Genomic DNA, 22508 nt, shown 5'->3' with positions numbered 1-22508 from the left:
CAAGGTAAAGTCCAGAGTAATGCCCAGATAGTGGAAGTAAAGTCTGCCTTGGTTCTCCCATGTTCCTGATTTTAAAGGCACCAGTCCTAGTACAGTCATTGCATTTCATCAGAGAGAGAAGTGGCAGTAGGACTCACTGAGTAGTATAGATTATTTATTGAACTTGGTTTATGGTTTTACTGCTAGAAGTACAGTTAATGGCCAAGGTTGCTGATAGATATTTGTACATTCCTCTTTAGGCGTTTATCACAAGGATGGCTGCACAAGTGGAGGTACAGACTGGGGAGGTGGGAAGGACGGGTGTAGGGGGGCGACTGCACCTCAGCCCTCTGGCTGACTCCAGCAACAAGAGCCTAACAGAGGGCCCCTCCAACACCCAGGGCTCCCTCATCATCACTCCAGAGCCCAGTAAGCCTGTCCCTGCACCCAAACCACGGCTCACTCCCAAACCTTTCGCTGTGGAGAAAACCCCCACCATCCGGCCCATACTTGCTCCTAAGCCTAATACCAAGCCCCGACCAGAGCCCACTCGCCTTACTTCTTACAAACCTGACCCTCCCAGTGGTCCAAAACCTCAGCAGCCGAATGTCACCAGCAAACACAGGCCAGTGTCGACCAACCACAGCCGTCCTGTTCCTACCTCCTACAAACCCTCTCCCAAGTTGAGCATGGGACAAACCACCAGGTCTGTAGCCCAGCCCTTCAAACCCACCCCTCTAACCCTTGGGGACCCCAGCAAACAAACTCCTTCCCAACCGGTGGGGCGTCAGAAGCCAGCTGCGGCAGGCTTGTCCCACTCACAAGGCCCTAAGAAACCCCCTTCAGCAGAATGGTCCGGATCCACCAAACAGGAGAAGGAATGTGGCAAAACAGCATCCAGTATCAGAGCTGGAGGAGCCTCTCTGACCAGAGCCAAGTCAATGGGCTTCCTCCGTCAGATAGGGCTAGAGGGGGAGGAGAGGAAGGGGGATGAAGGGCCAGAGGTCACAGTCCAACTCCGACCCCAGTCTACAGGCTCCAGACCCAGACCTGTGTCGGCCATCTTCCTGCCCTCTCCCACTCAGCTGGAGTCGTCCACCCCAGCTGATCGCTGGGTAGGGAGACGGCCCCTTTCAGCCGACCTCACCTCCAAGTTTGAGTCCATTGGCCTGTCGCTGCACCGCGGCCATCCTGCCAAGACCGGCAGCAAGGAAAACACTCCAGAGGAGGGGGCACTGCTACGGAGGAGGGAGAAGGAAGCAGAGGGGACCACTGTTACACCACCGGCCCCAGACAGTAAGCCTTCAGCCCTAGCACGAGGGAGCGAGAAGAAAAAAGAGGAAGTGAAGGATGAGGGAAAGGGTGGAGGAAGCATTAAGAGACGGATCAGTCTCTTGCTTGATTCCTCCTCTTCTTCCTCTCCTGTAGTTCCTCTCTGTGTTGCTGCTCAAGGACTGGAGCCTCACTCTCCAGTGCAGCCAGTCCCAGAGGTAGATGTACCACTGGGTGGTGTTAAACAGCGAATCAAGAAGCTAACAATAGATACTGTTACGCCACCTGCTCAGACCCCAGCTGTTAAACCACCGTTCAAGCCCCGCCCTCTGCCCCCTGACCTGACCAAAAGGTAGGAGCTCCTCACCACCTTCAGTCTGCCTGTTTTTGTCTCAGTCCTTTTATGACTCTCCCATTGTCATTACCGGTCTTGTGGGATATGTGTGTTTCTCTTCATCAGGTTTGGCTCTGAGAAGTCCACAGACCTCGGCAGTCCCTCCCCCAGTGAGGCGACAGACCGCCATGGGAGTGACACTGATCCTCAAAGGAGGGTAAGAGAGGTTGTGGAATTTGCTTAGATTAACATAGGTGATTTGGTGAAGGATTGCAGTGAGCCTTGTGAGAATTTCTCTAACTCCTGTGCCTACCAGGCAAACCCAGTGGAAACACTGCTGTCTTTAATAGGCAAACAATGAGGTTACAGTTAAATCCTTGGTCCTCAGTGAACAAAGTAATGTTGTCTATTTTGCTGTAGATATAGAATGAGAGCGATTCCAGACTTACTATTGCCTAATCCAAGTAGAGTTTACTGCCCTGAAAGCAAATGATCAGAGATGCGTTGATGTATAAATTGAATCAACCAACCAGTTAAATGATCTTGATTGAGTTAAGAAGTGAAGTGCCTCTGTAACACCACTGGGGGACTTGTGAGTGCTTGTACTGTATGTGCCCCATCTTACATTTACACTCTAGTCATTTAGCAGACGCTCTTATCCAGAGCCACTTACAGTTAGTGAGTGCATACATTTTGTCTTGTTTTACAGTCACTTTGTTTGATGAGCAACATTTAAAGATGGCATTAACTTAGTTAAGGCTTTTCGAATACAGTATATTTATTTATTTATTTTAATTGAAAAAGAACTAGTTTAGGTTTCTGACATTTAATGTAATTAATATATAGTAGTTTCTGTGTTTGCCCCTATAAGCCTAAAAGGCCTAAGCAAAATATCCATTATAAGGACTATATTCCTGGGAAAATTCTGATTTGCACAATATTTTTCTCTGAATCAGTCTTTGTCTTGGAGCATAGAAGTGAAGAGAACGTCAGTGCCACAAAGGTACAAAGAGCTTTGAAATCAAAGCCAGCGCATTAGTCATCTCTGGTGGTTCTCTGTGTGTCATGAAACATGCTGAGAGTGAATCACTGGGAAAAGGTCAACACAGTGAGGCTTTGATTACCACCTCAGCACCACACCCACTTTTATGGGCCCAACAAAGAGGAGTGGGATCCCCTTTCTGCCCAGACACAGTTGCCTCACTCAATCACTTGTCTTTGTATCACCCTCTCTTTTTCTCTGTCATTATATAATACTCTCTGCAAATAATACTAAGTTCATGATGATCATGCAGAATCTGAATAAACTTAGCCAAACTCTTTGAATTACTTAATTCTAGGGGCAGGACTCAGTCTTCATCTTCAGTGACCAAAGAAAGGTGGATGAAGACACCAGAGGGTCCAAAGAGCAGCCCACCCAGGCCTCTTCCGACCCCTCAGCTGGAAGGACTGCGGCATGGCGGGGGATGGAGATTGAGGCCCAGGAGAGCCACCCGAGCAGTGGGGTGCAGACTGTGCGAGCAGCCCTGTTTGAGAACGTGGTGGAGAGACACAGCGTGATGGAGGAGGACAGGGCGCAGAGCATCACAAAGAACTGTCCAAAGAGAAGTGTCTCTCTCAAACTGGGGGATGGGGAGAACGGCGGCAGCCTGGTCACCTCCCCCTACCGCGAGCCTGTGTCCCCCTCCAGCCCGCTCCGTGTGGAGCACTTGTTCGACACGGTGCAGGCGGTGGGAGAGAGGAGAGCCGTTAGTGAGAGTCTCCCCTCGGCTCAGCTGGAAGACAAGGCCATGACCCTCCGTTCCAGGCGTTCTGAGGGGAACAGGCCAGCTAGGGCTGAGCCAGTGGAGGAGATATCTGCTCAGGTCCAAGGAGACCTCAGTTCGGCTCAGAGGGGAGCACCAGCCTCCCAACATGAACAGGGACCATGCTACCTGAGGGTTGGAGCTCTGCAGAAGTGGAATACCGCTGAGGTGGATAGGGGGGCAGAGGTAGAGAAAGGAAGGGAAATGGAAAAGGAGAGACAAATGGAGAGGGAGAGAAGGGAGGAGGAGGAGAGGCAGAGGGAAGCAGAGAGGAGGATGCAAATAGATGTAGAGAGGGAGAAGCCGAGAGAGCAGGACAGGGAGAGAGAGGAAGTGGCAGCACCGAAGCGGTTGAAAATGCTGGAGGCAGATGAGCAGCCACCCAAACCCAGGGCCACCTACTTTGCTCTGACTGGTCAGATCCAGGAAGTCATATCCCATGGGGATGAGGGAACAGGGAGAGGGGACATGGAAGTGCCCTTTGACGATTTCTCTGTGATGTCTGGACAATGGGGTTCTCAAGGGAAGGTACAAAGGAACCCCTCTCTAGGCAAAGCTTTTGGGAAAATCCCCCAAGGTCAAGAACAAGAAGAGGAACTGATGGAAAGGAAGCAAACCCAGGAAAGGGAGAGAGGAATGGCATGGGACAGACAGACCGGGATGGAGGAGATGGAAATAGAAAAACAGAAACAAGTAGACCTTGAGAAAGTAAGAGAATTGGAGAGGGAGAAAGAACAGCAGAGGGAGAGAAAGGAGGTTGAGAGGGAGAAACAGAGACAGCTGGAAATGGAGAGACAGAAACAGTTAGAATATGCAAGAAAGAGAAAGATGGAGAAGCAGAGAGAATTAGAAAGGGAGAGACAAAATGAGTTGGAAAAGGAGAGACGGAGAGACCTGGAGAGGGAGAGACAGCGAGAGCTGGAGAGGGAGAGACAGAGAGAGCTGGAGAGGGAGAGACAGAGAGAGCTGGAGAGGGAGAGACAGCGAGAGCTGGAGAGGGAGAGACAGAGAGAGCTGGAGAGGGAGAGAGCTGGAGAGACAGAGAGAGCTGGAGAGGGAGAGACAGCGAGAGCTGGAGAGGGAGAGACAGCGAGAGCTGGAGAGGGAGAGACAGCGAGAGCTGGAGAGGGAGAGACAGAGAGAGCTGGAGAGGGAGAGACAGCGAGAGCTGGAGAGGGAGAGACAGAGAGAGCTGGAGAGGGAGAGACAGAGAGAGCTGGAGAGGGAGAGACAGAGAGCTGGAGAGGGAGAGACAGAGAGAGCTGGAGAGGGAGAGACAGCGAGAGCTGGAGAGGGAGAGACAGAGAGAGCTGGAGAGGGAGAGACAGCGAGAGCTGGAGAGGGAGAGACAGAGAGAGCTGGAGAGACAGAAAGAGTTTGAAAAGGAGAGGCAGAAACAGTTAGACTTAGAGAGACAGAGGGTTGAAGAGTTGGAGAGAATAAAAGAAATGGAGAGAAGGCAACTGTTTAGGTTTGAAAAACAGAAGCAGGCTGAGAGAGAGAGACAACAGCTTCTGGAGCTTGAAAAGCAGAGACTGAGAGAGAAGATGGAGAAAGAGGAGCAGGAGAAGATGAGACAACAAGCAATACAACAGGAGGTAGACAGACAGAGGGAGTTGGAGAGGGAGAGACAAAAAGAGTTGGGGAGAAAAGGGCAGCGTGATCTGGAAATACAAAGACAGAGAGAGTTGGAGAGGCAGAGACAGAAACAGTTTGACTTTAAGAGACAGGAGTTGGAAAACCAGAGGGAGAGACAGAGGGTAGAGGCATTGGAGAGAATAACAGACCTGGAGAGAAGACAACTGATTGAGAAACAGAAACAGAATGAGCGAGAGAGACAACATCTTCATGAGCTTGAAAAGCAGAGACTGAGGGAGAAGATGGAGAAAGAGGAGCAGGAGAAGATGAGACCGGTAGCTAGACAACAGGAGGAGAGACAGAGGAGAGAGAACCAGGAGAGGGGGGTGCTGGACTCCTTACCTCTCAGACCTAAAGTGCTGGATCTAGACTCTGTGTCTCTGGGTGACCAGCACTCCAGAGGCAGTTCCCACTCCCCTGGTGTCCGATGGAAGCAGCCCTCTCCCCGAGCAGAAGACCACTACAGGCCTGGCATCCTGGACATAGACTCATTCAGGTCCCAGACCCAGATGCAGCCCTCGCCCACTAGAGAGGTGTTCCCTATCGCTGGCATCAAGGGCTCAGACCCAGGTAGTGGGGTGAGATCCCACACTCCAGAGAGGGAAGGTAGCCGTAGGGTGGGTGCAGTTGGGCGACCCAGCCCAGTGTGGGCCCCCTCTCAGCAGGAGCTGTGGGAGCAAAGGCTAGGCATCGATGAGGAATCAGTGGATAGGCCCATGGCTGGACCAGAGCCACCCAGGAAGCCTGCCAATAAACCCAGCCTGGAGCAGCTCCTCCACAGGCAGTTGGACAGGGTCACGGCCCCCATCCTGGTCCCAGAGAGACGCTGGTCTGGTATGCCCAGTGAACCATCTTTCCCCAGGAGAGAGCCCCACAGCCTTGGGTCCCCCATGGAGCAGGCCTGGTTCCCCCAGGACTCTGAGCCCCAGGGGCACATGGTAGAGGCCAGAGGACAGAGGAGATCTCAGGGCTCCCAGGTAAGAAAAGTATCTTATAGAGAGACCTAGGCTATATGAGTGAATGGCATCTACAGAGCACAAAATTCAGTGAATTCAACCGCTAATAATGACTAATCAAAAAAGGACCATCGCGCTCTCCCAAAAATTAGTTTGGTGCGTAAAACCCGCTGATCCAGATAGGTAAAAAAGAGTGATGGGTCCGCACTCAAAAAATACATAGCATAGAGCTTACTTACTCATTTTTTGATTTATATTGTTTTACTGCATTAGGAGAATAACATACTCAGACATTTCAGCTTTCGCCTTCTTCAGGGTATAGGTTAAAATCTTACAATCAGGAACAACTTTTGCTTCTAATCAGGTTAGTCATCTGCCAATCAGGGATGGCTTCTCTCATCTACCTATATCAGGGCTCTCCAACCCTGTTCCTGGAAAGCTACCCTACTGTAGGTTGTCACTCCAACCCCAGTTGTAAATAACCTGATTCAGCTTATCAACCAGCTAATTATTAGAATCAGTTGCGCTAGATTAGGGTTGGAGTGACAACCTACAGGACGGTAGCTCTCCAGGAACAGGGTTGGAGAGCCCTGACCTGTATACATGTTACAATCACAAAGAAAGTACAGAATTGTAAGATATGGGAGCGGGCACAGAAGGCAATTGGGAGTATCAGGGGTGAACCGTTCAATAATCAATTGCCTTAGGTGTACTTTATGAGTTAGCCCCACATATTTATGAACAGCCTGGTGTCCTTTGTGGCAAGCTATCTCATAAATTGAAATAAGGTATACCCAAGTAAGCAGACACCTAAGGCAATTAAATTGATTATTGAACGGTTCACGCCTGTATGTGGACACCCCTTCGAATTAGTGGATTTGGCTATTTCAGCTACACCTATTGCTGACAGGTGTATAAAATCGAGCACACAACCATGCAATCTCCATTGACAAACATTGGCAGTAGAATGTCCTTACTGAAGAGCTCAGTGACTTTCAACGTGGCACCGTCATAGGATGCCACCTTTCCAACAAGTCAGTTTGTCAAATTTCTGCCCTGATAGAGCTGCCCCGGTCAACTGTAAGTGCTGTTATTGTGAAGTGGAAACGTCTAGGAGCAACAACGACTCAGCCGCGAAGTAGTAGGCCAAACAAGCTCACAGAACGGGACCACCGAGTGCTGAAGCGCGTAACGTTTAAAAATCGTCTGTCCTCGGTTGCAACACTACTGACTTCCAAACTGCCTCTGGAAGCAATGTCAGCTCAAGAACTGTTCTTCGGGAGCTTCATGAAATGGGTTTTCATGGCCGAGCAGCCGCACACAAGCTTAAGATCGCCATGCGCAATGCCAAGGTCGGCTGGAGTGGTGTAAAGCTCGCCTCCATTGGACTCTGGAGCAGTGGAAACCCGTTCTTTGGAGTGATGAATCACGCTTCAGTCGCTGGCAGTCCGATGGACGAATCTGGGTTTAGCGGATGCCAGGAAAACGCTACCTGCCCAAATGCATAGTGCCAACTGTAAAGTTTGGTGGAGGAGGAATAATGGTCTGGGGCTGAAGGGAAATCTTAATGCTATAGCATACAATGACATTCTAGACTATTCTGTGCTTCTAACTTTGTGGCAACAGCATGTGGAAGAACTTGACTGGCCTGCACAGAGCCCTGACCTCAACCCCATCGAACACCTTTGGGATTAATTGCAACGCCGACTGCAAGCCAGACCTAATCACCCAACAACAATGCCTGACCTTGTGGCTGAATGGAAGGAAGTCCCCGCAGCAATGTTACAACATCTAGTGGAAAGCCTTCCCAGAAGAGTGGAGGCTGTTATAGCAGTAAAGGGGGACAAACTCCATATTAATGCACATGATTTTGGAATGAGATGTTCGACGAGCAGGTGTCCACATACCTTTGGCCACATATCCTATAATTCTGTATGTTTTGTGTGATTGTAACATGTATACAGGTAGACCAGAGAAGCCATCCCTGATTGGCAGATGACCAACTACACTGATTAGAAGCACCTGAACGGTGCTCACCTGTGTTCCCTAGAAAAGTTGTTCCTGATTGTAAGATTTGAACCTGCGCACTGAAGGCAAAAGCCAAAACATCGGTGTGTGTGTGTTATTCTCCTAATGCACTAAAATAATAAAATATGAAGTAAGCTCTATGCGACATCTCTCTTTTTACCTATGGGAATTCAACTAGTACAAGTGCTTTCGTGTAAACATTCGATTTAATTCTACTATCCCTGTGTTTTAGGAGCTGAACCGGATGAGGTCCCGCAGTGTGTCCCGTCGATCGGCCCCGTCTGAGAGTGCTGTGGAGGGGACCCTGTCCAGGATGAGGAGCAGGAGTGCACATAGAGAGAGGGGCCAACAGAGCTGGGTGAGTCATGATGCTCGATTTCCATGCACAAGGGTATAAACACACACAAATCACCTAATTTCTGACTCAAAGCTAGACGTGTTTCAGAAATGAGCTTTTGCTACAGTGAAATTACACTGCTTCAACATGGTAACAATTGGAGCCCCATCGGTTCTATGTTTAATCATTATTTGGAAAAAATATAATGTAATGTTGTGTTACAGTAGGGTGGAGTAGGAATGCAGTTAGTTCACTGGGAGAGTTGAGTGCTATGCGGAGCACTGGGAGTAATGAGTTGATGAGTAATGTGAAAGGCATGGTCTTTCTCTCTCACTCATCTCCACCCTCTTTTACCAAACAAAGCAGAGAAATTGAGGCCAAATATGTTCTCAGGCCTGTAATTCAGGATTGTGATTAGTCAAAGAGTTAATAAGTACATATGCTGCTCACTTTGACACCACCCTGTTTGCATAGCTGAAGAAAGGCTCTGCTGTGAAATTGGCCATAGTGATATTGATATTCCTTTTATTTTAAAGCTACAATATGTAACTTTTTGGGTGACACCACAAAATTCACATAGAAATGTGAGTTATAGATCTGTCATTATTATTGAAAGCAAGTCTAAGAAGCGGTAGATCTGTTCTATGTGCGCTATTTCTATGCTTCCCATTTAAGTTTAGTTTTTCCTTTTACTTTCGGTTTTGTACACCATCTTCAAATAGCTGAAAATACAATATCTTTGGTTATAGAAAATATATTTCACAGCGGTGTAGATGGATGGTACAATGATTCTCTACACTATACTTGCTTGTTTTGTAAACTGACATTAGGCGAACTATTAGAATTTTAGCAACCAGGAAATGGCGGAGCGATTTCTGCATAGTGCATCTTTAAGCACCTGTCTACATATCAGCCTGTGCTACAAAGGATTCCATCCAGAGACTAAGCAAATGCCAGCTACACGTTTACATCGGCCCAAGTGTAAATGGCCGAAAGTGAAATGTTTATAAGCATACCATACCAATACATTCATTAGATCAGAAGAAATTGAACGGAAAAAAATGCAGCTTTGATTTGATAAAGCAAGGCTGTGCTGCAGCAGTGGGCTGCCCTCCTCCAATGAGCCGTCACTGTGTTACTCCATGATGAGTTTCTGTGTGTTTCTGTCACCACCTGCTGGTCTGTGGTTGGTGTGTAATACAATATGTTGAGAGCCTGAGTGGTGCTGCAATTACCACGGATTCAGGCTTTCCTTTAACCGGTAATAGCCGGCGTTTGGCAAATTGTTATTTTATTATTATTAAAAGAAATGCCACCGGGAGCAGAAGAAGAAAAAATCCCAGTTGCGAAATAATGCTTTTTAGCCTATTCATTGATGGAAATACCAGCCGATGGAAATACATTTGACTGGTCATGCTTATTGGTCTATAGGTTCATTTGCATTATTTAGTGGAATTAAATTGGGGCGTGTGTACAGTATATTTGTTATGTATCTTATTTATCACACGCATACAGAGCCTTTGAGCGGATAATCTGTCAGACAGTGCGAGAACTGCTGCTACATCATCCCAAACAGCAAATTCATAGGCAACGGAAGGCAGGCTTCATCAGCGCATCACGCAGCACTTTGCAATGAGCTGGAGGCAGTATGCATTTTGAAAACATACTTAATTGTTTAAAACCTGAACGTTTTACTACATATTATGAGTCATGTCTTACCTTGCTTCAAAGTAGCCTAGCCAAAATCAGACCATATCCGTGGAGGCAATTATTTTATATACGCTTTCTTTCATTGCTCAGTAGCCAAAGGCACAATCCTAGTCATATTAGCAAGCAGCCCCATGCTAGTTGTTGCATATTAGATCTCCCCTCTTTCTAATGGATATTTTCATCTCTCACATGAAACCGCTCGCATGCGGTGTGCTTTTGACAAGTGTTTTCCAACTAATAGCGTTATGGAACAAACCTTCAGGAGTAGCCTAGACTACTGCCTTGTGCACATTGCTGTGCTAATAATGTTAAGAAATAATAGTTTATCAACATTTTAAGCTAAATGTTCGGATCTGTTGTATCAGGTTCATTGTTTTTTAACGTTATTTTGTTTAAATGTAGCCTACTGGTTGGATGAATTTGGGATCTATCATCCCATAACTGTCCCAGAGTCAGTTTGGAATAGGCTATTTCTTTCTCCACAAGCTGAGCAAGAGAAAAGGTAAACTTTTCTACTGTGGGGGATAGTAGATTGACATAGGTTAATGATTTTGCTGTTCGTTACTCGTCTTGTTGGCTGAGGGAAAGTAAATGTGGACAGTTATTCTAACATCTTCAAAGTGCGCATCAGAATTAGGTAAGAAGGACCTCACATCGTTGCATGTTCTGTTAATATGAGTTATCATAATCTACATGTGATTTCTGTCATTCTGACCACCGTGGGTGGACACCCTAATCAGGTTATGCACCCAATGCATATGGGTCCGATACATTTCTCAAATGTCCTGTAAATTAAAATGCTGCCAGTCAAATGTCCGGCAGCACATTTTCCCAGTGGAAACCCTGCAGGGATTCTAGTCTTTAATTGTGTAGAGCAACTGGAGACACAAGTGTGAAATACCTGGTCTAGAATGAATTATTGACATAACACCTACACCTTTTCCCACAAGTTATATAATTTCTGTTTGGGGGAACAAGGAGATGCATTATAGATGGGGAATTCCTTTTCTATCAGCACGTGTTAATGACTCGATGTCGCTTTCTGTTGTGATAGTGTTTTTCTGTATCAGTATGGAGGTTAAGCCTAGTGTGAGAGTGCACTATGGAACTATGGGAAATGTATGTATATCTCTCATGAGATCACAGTGGTATGATTACATCATTACTAATGGCATGGTTAGAGAGGGCAGAGGAAGAGAAGAGAGGGGAGAGGTAAAGACGGAGATGGTCGCCAGGTTCAGAGACATGGTGTACTACATGAGGCTGTTGTGCTGTCTGAGGCCTCTACACTGGCTGTGGGTAAGTGATGGGAGATCGTTAAATCAGAGCAAGGAAGCAAGTAGGGCTATGAATTGACAAGGACCTCACAATATGATATTATCATGATACTTAGGTGCCGATATATCTATTGCGATTCGATACTGCGATTTTATTGCGATTTGATGTTCCAAACATATTGCTCACTATATGTCTGCTGCAGAGAGACAAGAGACAGAATGAGAAAATGAGTTTTGATCAGTCATGGAAATAAAAGTGCTGAAAACATGTTGGCTCACTATTTAAAAAGAAGATGGGGGGAACAAGCTATAGGATGAAAAATACCAGCGTTTTGGCACAGGTAGAGTCGACTAGCACTAGCTAACCCTAGCTAGCAAACAAAAAAACGATACTTGGAGTCAAGGTATCGATATATCATCCAAAATAATATTGCAATATGTAAGTGTATTGGGAGCAAGGGAGAGGACAGACTAGAACAGACAGAACTGAAGACATTAGGTCTGCTTCCCTTTGTGGACTCTCATTAGAGGTGACTTGAGGGCCTTCGTATAGCTAGGAATGTGTGGCTACTGGCTATTATATGTTTGAACGAAGCAAGTTATAATAGCCCCATATATGCTTTGTCACCGTGGCTGGTTGTGCTTCAAGTGTGACTTCATCATTAAAACACTGGGTGATGCGTATTTGAGTCATATGTTTTGCTGGACATTTCTTATTAGTTATTTTCCTTTAGTAAAACCATTTTCTCCATAGTCAGTTGGTGTTGATGAAACTTGAGTCTGTATGTTTGTGGCAAGAACTGTGATTTCTAGCTATAGAATGATTCCAGGAGGGTTTTAGATCAATGTTCCTCAGAACTATTCTCCAGACGCCCACTAGGGGGCACAGTTTGAGGTGCCACGGTTGTCTTATAATAATAATAATAATAATAATAATAATAATAATATGCCATTTAGCAGATGCTTTTATCCAAAGCGACTTACAGTAATGTGTGCATACATTTTTACGTATGGGTGGTCCCGGGGATCAAACCCACTACCCTGGCGTTACAAGCGCCATGCCAATTGAGCTACAGAGGACCACAAACACCACAGTATCCAACATAACCTCAGTAAGTTATAGAGTATCTTACTTACTCACTAAGGCTTAACTCAGAGAGATGACTCTGGTAGGTACGGTGGAGTTCTGAAAGGGGAAAGGAGAGAGTTCTCTGACCTGACATGCAGTTTGCATGAGTCAGAGAGCCATTTGTTAGGCAAATTCTCTGACACACTGTCGTGATTCCTCTCTTTAGCCATGAGCTCACTGTGTGCTGCTGACAGACAACCACAATCCCAACTCTCACACACAGCCACACCTGTCTCATCCCTTCTCTCTTTCTCTCAGGCATGCGTTCTCTATCTATTTGAAGGTATAGGCTCAACAACATAAACATCTCTTAGTTCCTATCACTATCACACACATTCCCCATCCCTCCTGTCTTTTCTTCCCACCCCCTCCGCCCTGTGCCAAGTGCTGACTATGCCTGTGAGAATTCTCTCTTGCACTGCAAGCAGAAACAGGCAAGAGAGACGGAGCACTGCAGAACATATATCACCCTCCTGCACTGCAAATCCGGGCCCTCCCTCTATCCCCTCCTCCCTCCCTCTATCCCCTCCTCCCTCCCTCTATCCGCTCCTCCTCCCTCCCTCCCTCCCTCCCTCTATCCCCTCCTCCCTCCCTCTCTCTATCCCCTCCTCCCTCCCTCTCTCTATCCCCTCCTCCCTCCCTCTATCCCCTCCTCCCTCCTCTCTCTATCCCCTCCTCCCTCCCTCTCTCTATCCCCTCCTCCCTCCCTCTATCTCCTCCTCTATCCCTGCTCCTCTCTCCCCTCCTCCCTTCTCTTGCTCCTCTCTCCTCCTCCTCCCTCTCTTCTCCCCTCTCTCTATCCCTGCCTCCTCTCTCCCCTCCCTCACTTTGTTCCCAAGGTTTCTCCTTGAGCGTGAGTCCTGTAGTGCTGGGGACTAGGAGCAAGAGACTGACGCATTAGTCCTCTACCTGCCCATACTTGCAGGGGAAGAGGAAGGCAAGGAGAGGGCGCTGGTCTCGTTTTGTCTCTTCTGGGTTCAACTTTAGCATCACAATCTCCTCTCCTGTTTGTGCTTCTATATCCACGGCGCTGCTCTGCTGTTGGTGTGCTGGGTACTCAGCGGGAATAGGAATGAGTACAGCTCTCCCTCAGTCTGCCTGACACCAGCTGTTCTCTCCTGGACTGTTGTTTTCCTGTAAAGTTTTCCACCAGGATGACGACAGCAGCGTGGACACTATGGAGAGGTAGATTTATGGATTGTGTTCCTCTGTGATTCCGGACGTCAGAGCGACGGCAGCAGCGACGGCTTCGGGATCCCGCTGTTAGGTTTGATGTGTGAGGGGTATGTGTGTGAGATTTTTTGTTGTTGCTGCTACTTGGTGTGACCATCAGTATGTGGCTGTGAATAACCTGTTTGCAGACGGTGCAGTAGTAGATCTGCTGTGATCACATCGTCACACCGGAGTCTCTACCAGCTGGGGTTATCTGTAGAACGGCCTTATATACCCTTTTGGGTTCCCCGCTACATGGTCTTGCCCTTCTGTATAACTGTATGGAAATAGGCATCTTGCAGAACAACAGAAAGCTTAAATAGAGTTCACCTTAGCCCCAGATTCTAGGGCCATTGCTGCCGATGATGGACTGAAATGGAGCCATGACAGCTCCAGTGGGACTCAACAACACAGAGGCTCACTGAGAGGCACCGTGGGACAGTGTAGCTGGACTGGAGCCTGTAGCCGGAGCCAAGTGCTGCATGTTTTTGGAGACACTAGGGCGTCTGACTGGCTGTGCTATCCCTTACAAACAGCCCAGCTACTGCAGCATTGACCTAGCTACGCACCTCAGCAGTATCCAGGACACCAGCTCTGGACCTGGAGCTCTACCTGGCTCAAGGATTCTCCCTCGACCACATTAACACACTGGACTGCTACTGGACCTCCGTCTGACTGAGCGCTCTGTCCAGACTTCATTCTGCGACGTTGGTCCTTCAGTGATCTGATCTAAACTGAGATGGAGTACCTGGGGGACAAGCTGTCAGTGGCCCAGTCCCAGGTGTCTGGTTGGATGGGGAACGTACGCCGCTCCCTGCAGGGGGCGCTCAGCGTTGTGTCCAGTGCGGTGGAACGTGGGGGCAGGGGGGCTGAGGACAGCCCTGGTGGCTTCAAGAGGGCCAACTCGTTACGTTCTCTGGCCTCTCGCAGCCGGGACTCTTTCCGCAGGTTCTCGCTACGCAGCCAGCAGCGCCTCTCCCTACGCAGGCGCCCTGGGAGCAGCACCCCCAACACCCCCACCGCAGTAAGACACACACACTTTGTTTACACTCACTCCCCCTCATCAATCCCTCTTACCACCAACTGTCCTTCCGTCAGTCATTACACATTCCAAGCACCTCAAACTTCCAAGCACCTCAAACACGCCTTCTCTATTTGTGTGTTTCATGTCTTTGTCTATTTATGTTGCCATGGGATTTCTCTCTCTGATCCTGATAGTTCCTGAATGTTCTGCTTTTGTTCACTGCTCACCCCCATATGCGCCTCATCTGCTAGTGTCTCTCTCTATCTCCTCCTCTGATACCATCTTTGACATAACACTAACCTTTGTCTGTATGTGTGCACCATAGCGCCCACTCCAGCAGCAGTGTCACTGGCTCCTTAGGTCATAGCTTACTGTGGGCTGGAGTTGGGTTTCTCCCCCCCACCCCCCTTTTAACCCTTTACACTCTTGGGAATTGGCCTATATCGATAGGGCTAAATTGAAATGTTTCTTACTGAAGAAATATGAAAATCATATGCATAAGCATGTTATCAATTGAAAGGGAACAGTTTGAAGATTATGGGACAATTATTAGACCAATGTTGAGGACACAACAGTTCACCTGATACGAGACTGAATCCAAACATTACACTGTTGATTTTATGTGCATTTTACATTTAATGTACTTTTCGCAGTATTTGTTGATAACGGAATCTTAAAATACTCTGGATGCATTCAGTAACATAAGATTTTTCCTGGAAAATGTGGGGTAGGTGCAACATAAGACAAAAAAATGACAAGGGTTTGAGTGAGAGGACTAACTGGGGTCTCCAAGTGGCCACACACCTCTCCGAAGTGTGCACAGTTCCTAAGTAACTTCAATGCACTTTTATGGCTCAAAGAAGAGTCTTCATCTATAAGGTGCATTTTAGAGCTCTCCTAGCTGTGCTGTTGAGGAACTAGAGCAAGCACACTTGTAGTTGTTTTGTTTGGAACACAACCCTGCATCCCCACCTTTACACAATTACTGTTGTTTACGCAATCCAAAAACGGACCATTATAAATCGCAATCTGGGTCAGGTGGGCATCATTTGAAAGTTTATTCTATTGCCAACATGACTAGCTAAGTTATAAAATATGATCTTAGTGTTAAGCTTTCACAAGGCAATTCAGAGAAACAGATTGTAATTTTGGTGCGCACAGAAAGGAGTCATGAGCGCATTCAGGTGCGTGTTCCGCGGCAAATTTTCTTCCCAATAGACAAACAGGCTCATTCTGTTTAGGACAACCCAGGGAATGACGCCATGTCATCTTATAACTGTACATCAAACATAGTGATCATAAACGTTGACACGGTATATTACATGAGTTTTATGATATGGAAATGTGAAGTGGGCATTTGGACTCACAGGTGTTTGGCTTGCTTGTATGACAAAGCAGTATTTATTATAATCCTCAATGTCTCATCTTTCAAAATACACTGAGTCCTCTTAATTTACAGCATTTCCCTCACTCGACAACAAAAATGTTGCAAAATGTGCCCAATTAGTGGAAGGGATGGGGGCAACTTCTTGTCGCGCTGTGCTCAAGTTCAGAACGTCTGTCAGTCAAAACCCATACAGCGCTCTGAAGCGGAGAGCCTGAGCTTTGATGTCATTTTATAGCATGTTACTGTACAGCCACTGCATTCCAATTTAGGCCATTTTCAACCCGTATACAAGTACGAGTGTCAAGGGCTACTGTAGTTTGTGTATATAGCAGTCAACAACAGTACTGGAATCCATGTTTGGATAAAGACTATACAGTGAGAGAAAAAAGTATTTGATCCCCTGCTGATTTTGTACGTTTGCTCACTGACAAAGACATGATCAGTCTAATTTTAATGGTAGGTTTATTTGAACAGTGAGAGACAGAATAACAACAAAAAAATCGATGTCGCTTGTCAAATCGCATGTCAAAATTTTTTGAAATTGATTTGCATTTTAATGAGGGAAACGTTTCTTGTAGTTGGCCACCAGGTTTGCACACATCTCAGGAGGGATTTTGTACCACTGCTCTTTGCAGATCTTCTCCAAGTCATTAAGGTTTCGAGGCTGACGTTTGGCAACTCGAACCTTCAGCTCCCTCCACATATTTTCTATGGGATTAAGGTCTGGAGACTGGCTAGGCCACTCCAGGACCTTAATGTGCTTCTTCTTGAGCCACTCCTTTGTTGCCTTGGCCGTGTGTTTTGGGTCATTGTCATGCTGGAATACCCATCCACAACCCATTTTCAATGCCCTGGCTGAGGGAAGGAGGTTCTCACCCAAGATTTGACGGTACATGGCCCCGTCCATCGTCCCTTTGATGCGGTGAAGTTGTCCTGTCCCCTTAGCAGAAAAACACCCCCAAAGCATAATGTTTCCACCTCCATGTTTGACGGTGGGGATGGTGTTCTTGGGGTCATAGGCAGCATTCCTCCTCCTCCAAACACGGCGAGTTGAGTTGATGCCAAAGAGCTTGATTTTGGTCTCATCTGACCACAACACTTTCACCCAGTTCTCCTCTGAATCATTCAGATGTTCATTGGCAAACTTCAGACGGCCCTGTATATGTGCTTTCTTGAGCAGGGGGACCTTGCGGGCGCTGCAAGATTTCAGTCCTTCACGGCGTAGTGTGTTACCAATTGTTTTCTTGGTGACTATGGTCCCAGCTGCCTTGAGATCATTGACAAGATCCTCCCGTGTAGTTCTGGGCTGATTCCTCAATGTTCTCATGATCATTGCAACTCCACGAGGTGAGATCTTGCATGGAGCCCCAGGCCGAGGGAGATTGACAAGTCTTTTGTGTTTCTTCCATTTGCGAATAATCGCACCAACTGTTGTCACCTTCTCACCAAGCTGCTGGGCGATGGTCTTGTAGCCCATTCCAGCCTTGTGTAGGTCTACAATCTTGTCCCTGACATCCTTGGAGAGCTCTTTGGTCTTGGCCATGATGGAGAGTTTGGAATCTGATTGATTGCTTCTGTAGACAGGAGTCTTTTATACAGGTAACAAACTGAGATTAGGAGCACTCCCTTTAAGAGTGTGCTCCTAATCTCAGCTCGTTACCTGTATAAAAGACACGTGGGAGCCAGAAATCTTTCTGATTGAGAGGGGGTCAAATACTTATTTCCCTCATTAAAATGCAAATCAATTTATAACATTTTTGACATGCGTTTTTCTGGATTTTTTTGTTGTTATTCTGTCTCTCACTGTTCAAATAAACCTACCATAAAAATTATAGACTGATCATTTCTTTGTCAGTGGGCAAACATACAAAATCAGCAGGGGATCAAATACTTTTTTCCCTCACTGTATATGGATGCCATGCAGTTGCAGTAGGTGTGTAATGACATTGTAGGTCAGTTGGGGGGGGTGGTGTCTTTCCTTGGACAATGAGGTCTGGGTGTGAGATGATGATGAGGAGGATGTTATTTTGAGCTGTTAGTCATGATACAGTTTGATTGCATTTTATGCTAGATTTACAGATTAGGTCTAGCTTGTTTGTGTGTCATTGAACAGGAGAACCAGTGTGTACTGCCTGTAAGGAGAGAGGATGTGATGAATGGTCAGAGCACTGAGGCCAGTGAGATGTGGGGAGAAAGAGGTGGACAGGGGCCAACCAGCTAATGGAGCGGTAGCGAGGATGGTGGGAGAGGGGTTGGGGTGGTCTACCTACTGAAAGGACCGGTGGGTGGAGGTGGGGCTGCTTGGATGGATGGTGCACATGTACAACTCCAGTCCTGAAGGGTCCTGTTTGGCTCAGTTGGTAGAGCATGGCGCTTGCAACACCAGGGTTGTGGGTTCGATTCTCACGGGGGACCAGTACAAAAAGTATGAAAATGTATGCACTCACTACTGTAAGTCGCTCTGGATAAGAGCACCTGGTAAACGACTAAAATGCTTTTTTTAAATGCTGTTTCTTCCCGCCCCTCCACATCATCTAATGCCCAGAAAGTCCACACACCTGGACTCTCACGTCTAAATCAGTTGCTGAATGCAACGCATAAACAAAACCCCACAGACACGGCAGCCCTTTACCGATTAATTCTCTCTGTCTGGTTTTTGTGTGTACGTGTGTCCTTTTTAGCTGGAGCCTGTGTTAGTTGTCCGTACAGTACCTGAGAGTCAGCTGGTGGATCATCCAGATCCCTCTAATAGGCCCTGTTCTCCCTCAGGCTGACCCAGCTGACCTGAACCCACCACCTCTCCCTCTGGACCCAGTCCTCTAACCTGCAGCCTGGATCAGCCAGGCCCACTGGTCTTAAAGGGATACATCAGGATTTTGGCAATGAAAGAGTCAGATGAACTTGTGGGTACCATTTTTGTTTCTCTTTGTCAAGTATGAAGGAAGTTAGAGGTAGTTTGCGATCCAATGCTAACTAGATCCAATGCTAGCAGATACCATAGACTTCCAGTCATTATGCTAACGCTAGTTAGCAATTACACTAGCGATAGTTAGCAACTTCTTTCAACTGCATGCGGAGACATAAAAATGGTATCCACGAGTTCATCTGACATTGGGAAAGTAGATAAAGGGCCTCATTGCCAAAATCACGAAGTATCCCTTTAAGTTATTAAGCCAAGTCAGTCAGGTTTTACTGAAATTCTGTTGTGCTCTGCATTCTTAGCAAACACTTGTACATTGCTGAGCCTTTGTCTGTACATTACACTTATGTAATAATGACTGAACAAAATACCCTAACCATGTCCTTTTCAGTTCTCCATCAGAGGTCAGTGTTTTGGTAGCTATGTAAAATGTGTCTGGGGTGCTGCTCTGTTGTTGACAGGGGATAAGTGCTCTTGAGATCTGTAGTCATGTTAGGATAGCTGCAGAGGGTTGTCATTGACCTGTCCTGTCCATGATGAGTGTTTACTGTTCCACATTCCGACCTAGAGGAGTTGGAGCAGGAGAGTGGGGCTGGGGCAGGTGTGATGATTGTTCTGTTATGTTCGTGTTGGGTTCATTGTACCTGCACTAACTAACCGGCCTGCTCTGTTGTCTTCTTCCAGGCAGCAGGACCATATGTTAAATGTGTCAGAGCTGCACAGCACTTCCTCATTCATAGAGATGTGTGAATGGCCATTATGTATGACAGAGATTAGCTGTTGTTTTCCAGTTTGCACTAAGGAAATAGATTCATAACATATCCAACTCACTAGGCCTTCAGTTTTATTTTACCGGGTTAGTCTCATTGAGATTAAAAATTCCCGTTTTTTAAGAGAGACCTGGCCAAATTACCAGCACATAAAGTTTCATGCAAAGGCACATTTACAACATAAAACACTACAGTTTAGCAACATGAATTTACACATTGAGCAGGCAAGATGCTTTGTAGAGGTGTGGTGCATTTAGGGGTCAAAACATTGAAAGCACCCCACTTCATTGTCCACCATAGTTTCTACCCTAGCTTTAAAGTAATTCAAAGAGATCAGCTCCTGTAATTTCATGTCTTATTGTAGCTCGTTCTAAGGTACAGTCAGCAAGACACAGTCATGTGAGCGTAGGCGATAATTGTCATTTGTCTCCTGGACAATGTAGGCTATATCATATTTTCAGCACATCGACCCTTATTTTAATTTTGGATTAAAATAAGAGAGTGGATGTTATAATTAACTAGCCTACATTTTCATGATTGATTGAAAGGTCTCTCAGGTCATGTCGATGACTGTGATGGTGTAATCATGGCAGGCTGTTATTATTCAGAGCCGTGATGTCTGGTAGGTCTAACTTTCCAAGGCCGCCTCAACTTCCTCAGCCACATGTCAGATTGTCAGTCAATCTCCCTTGGTAATCAGCCCTTTCTCTCCTCTCTCCTTCCATTCATCCGCTCATTGTTCTGTCGTTTCCCTTGACGCACCCTTCCTGTCCACAAGCGGGGTGTCGGAGGGGGCTGGCAAAGGCTAACGTTATTAAGGAAAAGTCAGCTTCACTACGACTGAGTCAAAATCACAGCCAGAAAGAAACCTATTTACCAGATAAGGTGCCTGGCAGGCCTGCTCTGTCCTTGTATCAAGTGGGTTGTTGATAGCAGAGCCTACACCCTCACACTGTCAATACTGAAGGGCTTTCAGCAGCACTAATAGTCAGCCAGTCCATGTTATTTCTTAACCCTCTCTGTCTTGCTGCTTTTGTTTGGTTGACAGGTAACAGGGTAGCCTCAGGAGTGGCAAACACTAAGTGAGGGTGTGTTTGGGTGTGCTAAAGTTCAACCACGTACACTGTGGATATGGTAGGTGTTCAAGGAATTTAGATTACAAGAGATTTTCTTAATGAATGGTACATGCTTAGTCCTGTGAATTAGATATGTGTACAGACCTGTAGGGCTGAAATTCATGATATTATAAAGGGGTTATGAAGTGTGACTGTTTTTTGACATATTATAAATCATTCCTGCCTCAGACAAGACATGACTTGACGTCTCTTTACTTTGTTGCTATTGTTACTCCTCTTTTTCTCAATAAAGGCCTCGCGTCGATAAACGTAGCTGTACTCGAACACTGACCCAACCTAGTCTGTTTGAAAGGCCTAAGCATGTAGCTGGATTAGCCTGCCTGTTTAATTGACCCCAAGCCCAGCCCACCCATTTTCCTGAGGTATCTTGTCATGTGACCAGCATGTTCAAACCAATGGTTGTAACTGTAACTCTAATACTTGTTTGACAGCTAAAGCCAGATTTGGCATGGAGAAAGATCACGGTGTGGATTTGAAAACAAGCCTATGCTGTGATGTAAAGATGCATCATATTTAGGGCTGTTAAACCTGGAGAGGAGGGGCTACTGTGCTTTCTCAGATGGAGGGAGTTTCTCACTGTTCTCCCTGACCTTCTTTCTTCCTGAAAGGAAAGGCATTGATGATGAATGACATCCTGTTCTGTTTCTCTCGCTCTCCCTCTCTCTCCCGTGCACACACACACAAACCAAACACCTATTACACTTCCTTCAATCATTCTCTTTAGACAGCCTATTGTGTTGTGATGCAACAGTGCATTTGTATAGCACTATGTCAAGGAGGTCAATAGAGATCATGTAAGTTCAGCGAGATTTCTCTTCTTGTGTGAGTGTGTGCACGTGCGCTTACAGTCTTGAATGCATGCACAGGAGGAGTGAGTGTGGTATTAGGATAGTGTGCCCTCTGTAGCAGCCTCATTAAAAGAGACTCGGTTCAGTAGACAGCAAACACACAGTGGCTCACCAGTCTCTGTCCCTGTCCCTATGAGCTCATCCCATTACCTCTCATTATCCTGCTCACCCACTGTTGGCCTTAGCCACACAATACATGGCTATCAGGACCATCACCTCTCAATCACTCACTCATTCACACACACTCAGCTGGCCAATTGTCTGTTACTGTAGGCTGGGCGGGGCGGGGCTTCACTCCACAGGCGTGGTGATGGATTGAACCGAGAGCCAATAAGAAGCCTTGATAGTTTGATTCAGTCCAGCAGATTCCAGTTCTGTCATATTGGAATCTGTTTTCTCTGACCTTCTAGTGATACTCTAATGGTACATACACTTCTACTCCTTTTATACTGACTTGTCATTTTCTCCCTGCCCATCTCTCTCTCTCAGGAGCAGTTGAAGCAGAGTGTGGATGGTGAGGAAGAGGGGAGGGACATAGACACACTGGTCCACGAGACAGACAGCCAGTACGGGACCTGGGAGACAGGACTGCGCACTGACGATAGGTGTATACACACACACAGATGTGGCTGCTGTGGCCTGGGCCAACACCTGTGAAACATGGGCTCCTGTTTTTGGTTACTAACATGCGGATCCTCATTTCTCAATACGATTACTAATCTTCCCTGAGGCTGTACCCTGATAAA

At 46.7% G+C, this 22508-nt stretch overlaps 1 protein-coding gene across 1 annotated transcript in view; it reads left to right on the top strand.

Annotated features, from left to right (window-relative positions):
- The first annotated feature begins 254 nt into the window (after positions 1-254).
- Positions 255-22508, top strand: part of si:ch73-138n13.1 — a 39376-nt gene continuing 17122 nt past the window's right edge. Inside the window, exons 1-7 of the mRNA XM_041862404.2 lie at positions 255-1275; positions 1408-1603; positions 1712-1802; positions 2926-3576; positions 4734-6005; positions 8245-8370; positions 22252-22367. Of these exons, the coding sequence (XP_041718338.2) occupies positions 255-1275; positions 1408-1603; positions 1712-1802; positions 2926-3576; positions 4734-6005; positions 8245-8370; positions 22252-22367 (3473 nt within the window). The remainder of the gene's footprint in view (positions 1276-1407; positions 1604-1711; positions 1803-2925; positions 3577-4733; positions 6006-8244; positions 8371-22251; positions 22368-22508) is intronic.

The sequence above is a fragment of the Coregonus clupeaformis genome, chromosome 18 (genome assembly GCF_020615455.1).
Source record: "Coregonus clupeaformis isolate EN_2021a chromosome 18, ASM2061545v1, whole genome shotgun sequence".
NCBI lineage: Eukaryota > Metazoa > Chordata > Actinopteri > Salmoniformes > Salmonidae > Coregonus > Coregonus clupeaformis.
The sequence above is the reverse complement of the archived record's forward strand: the minus strand, read 5'-3'. Positions and strand labels throughout refer to the sequence as shown.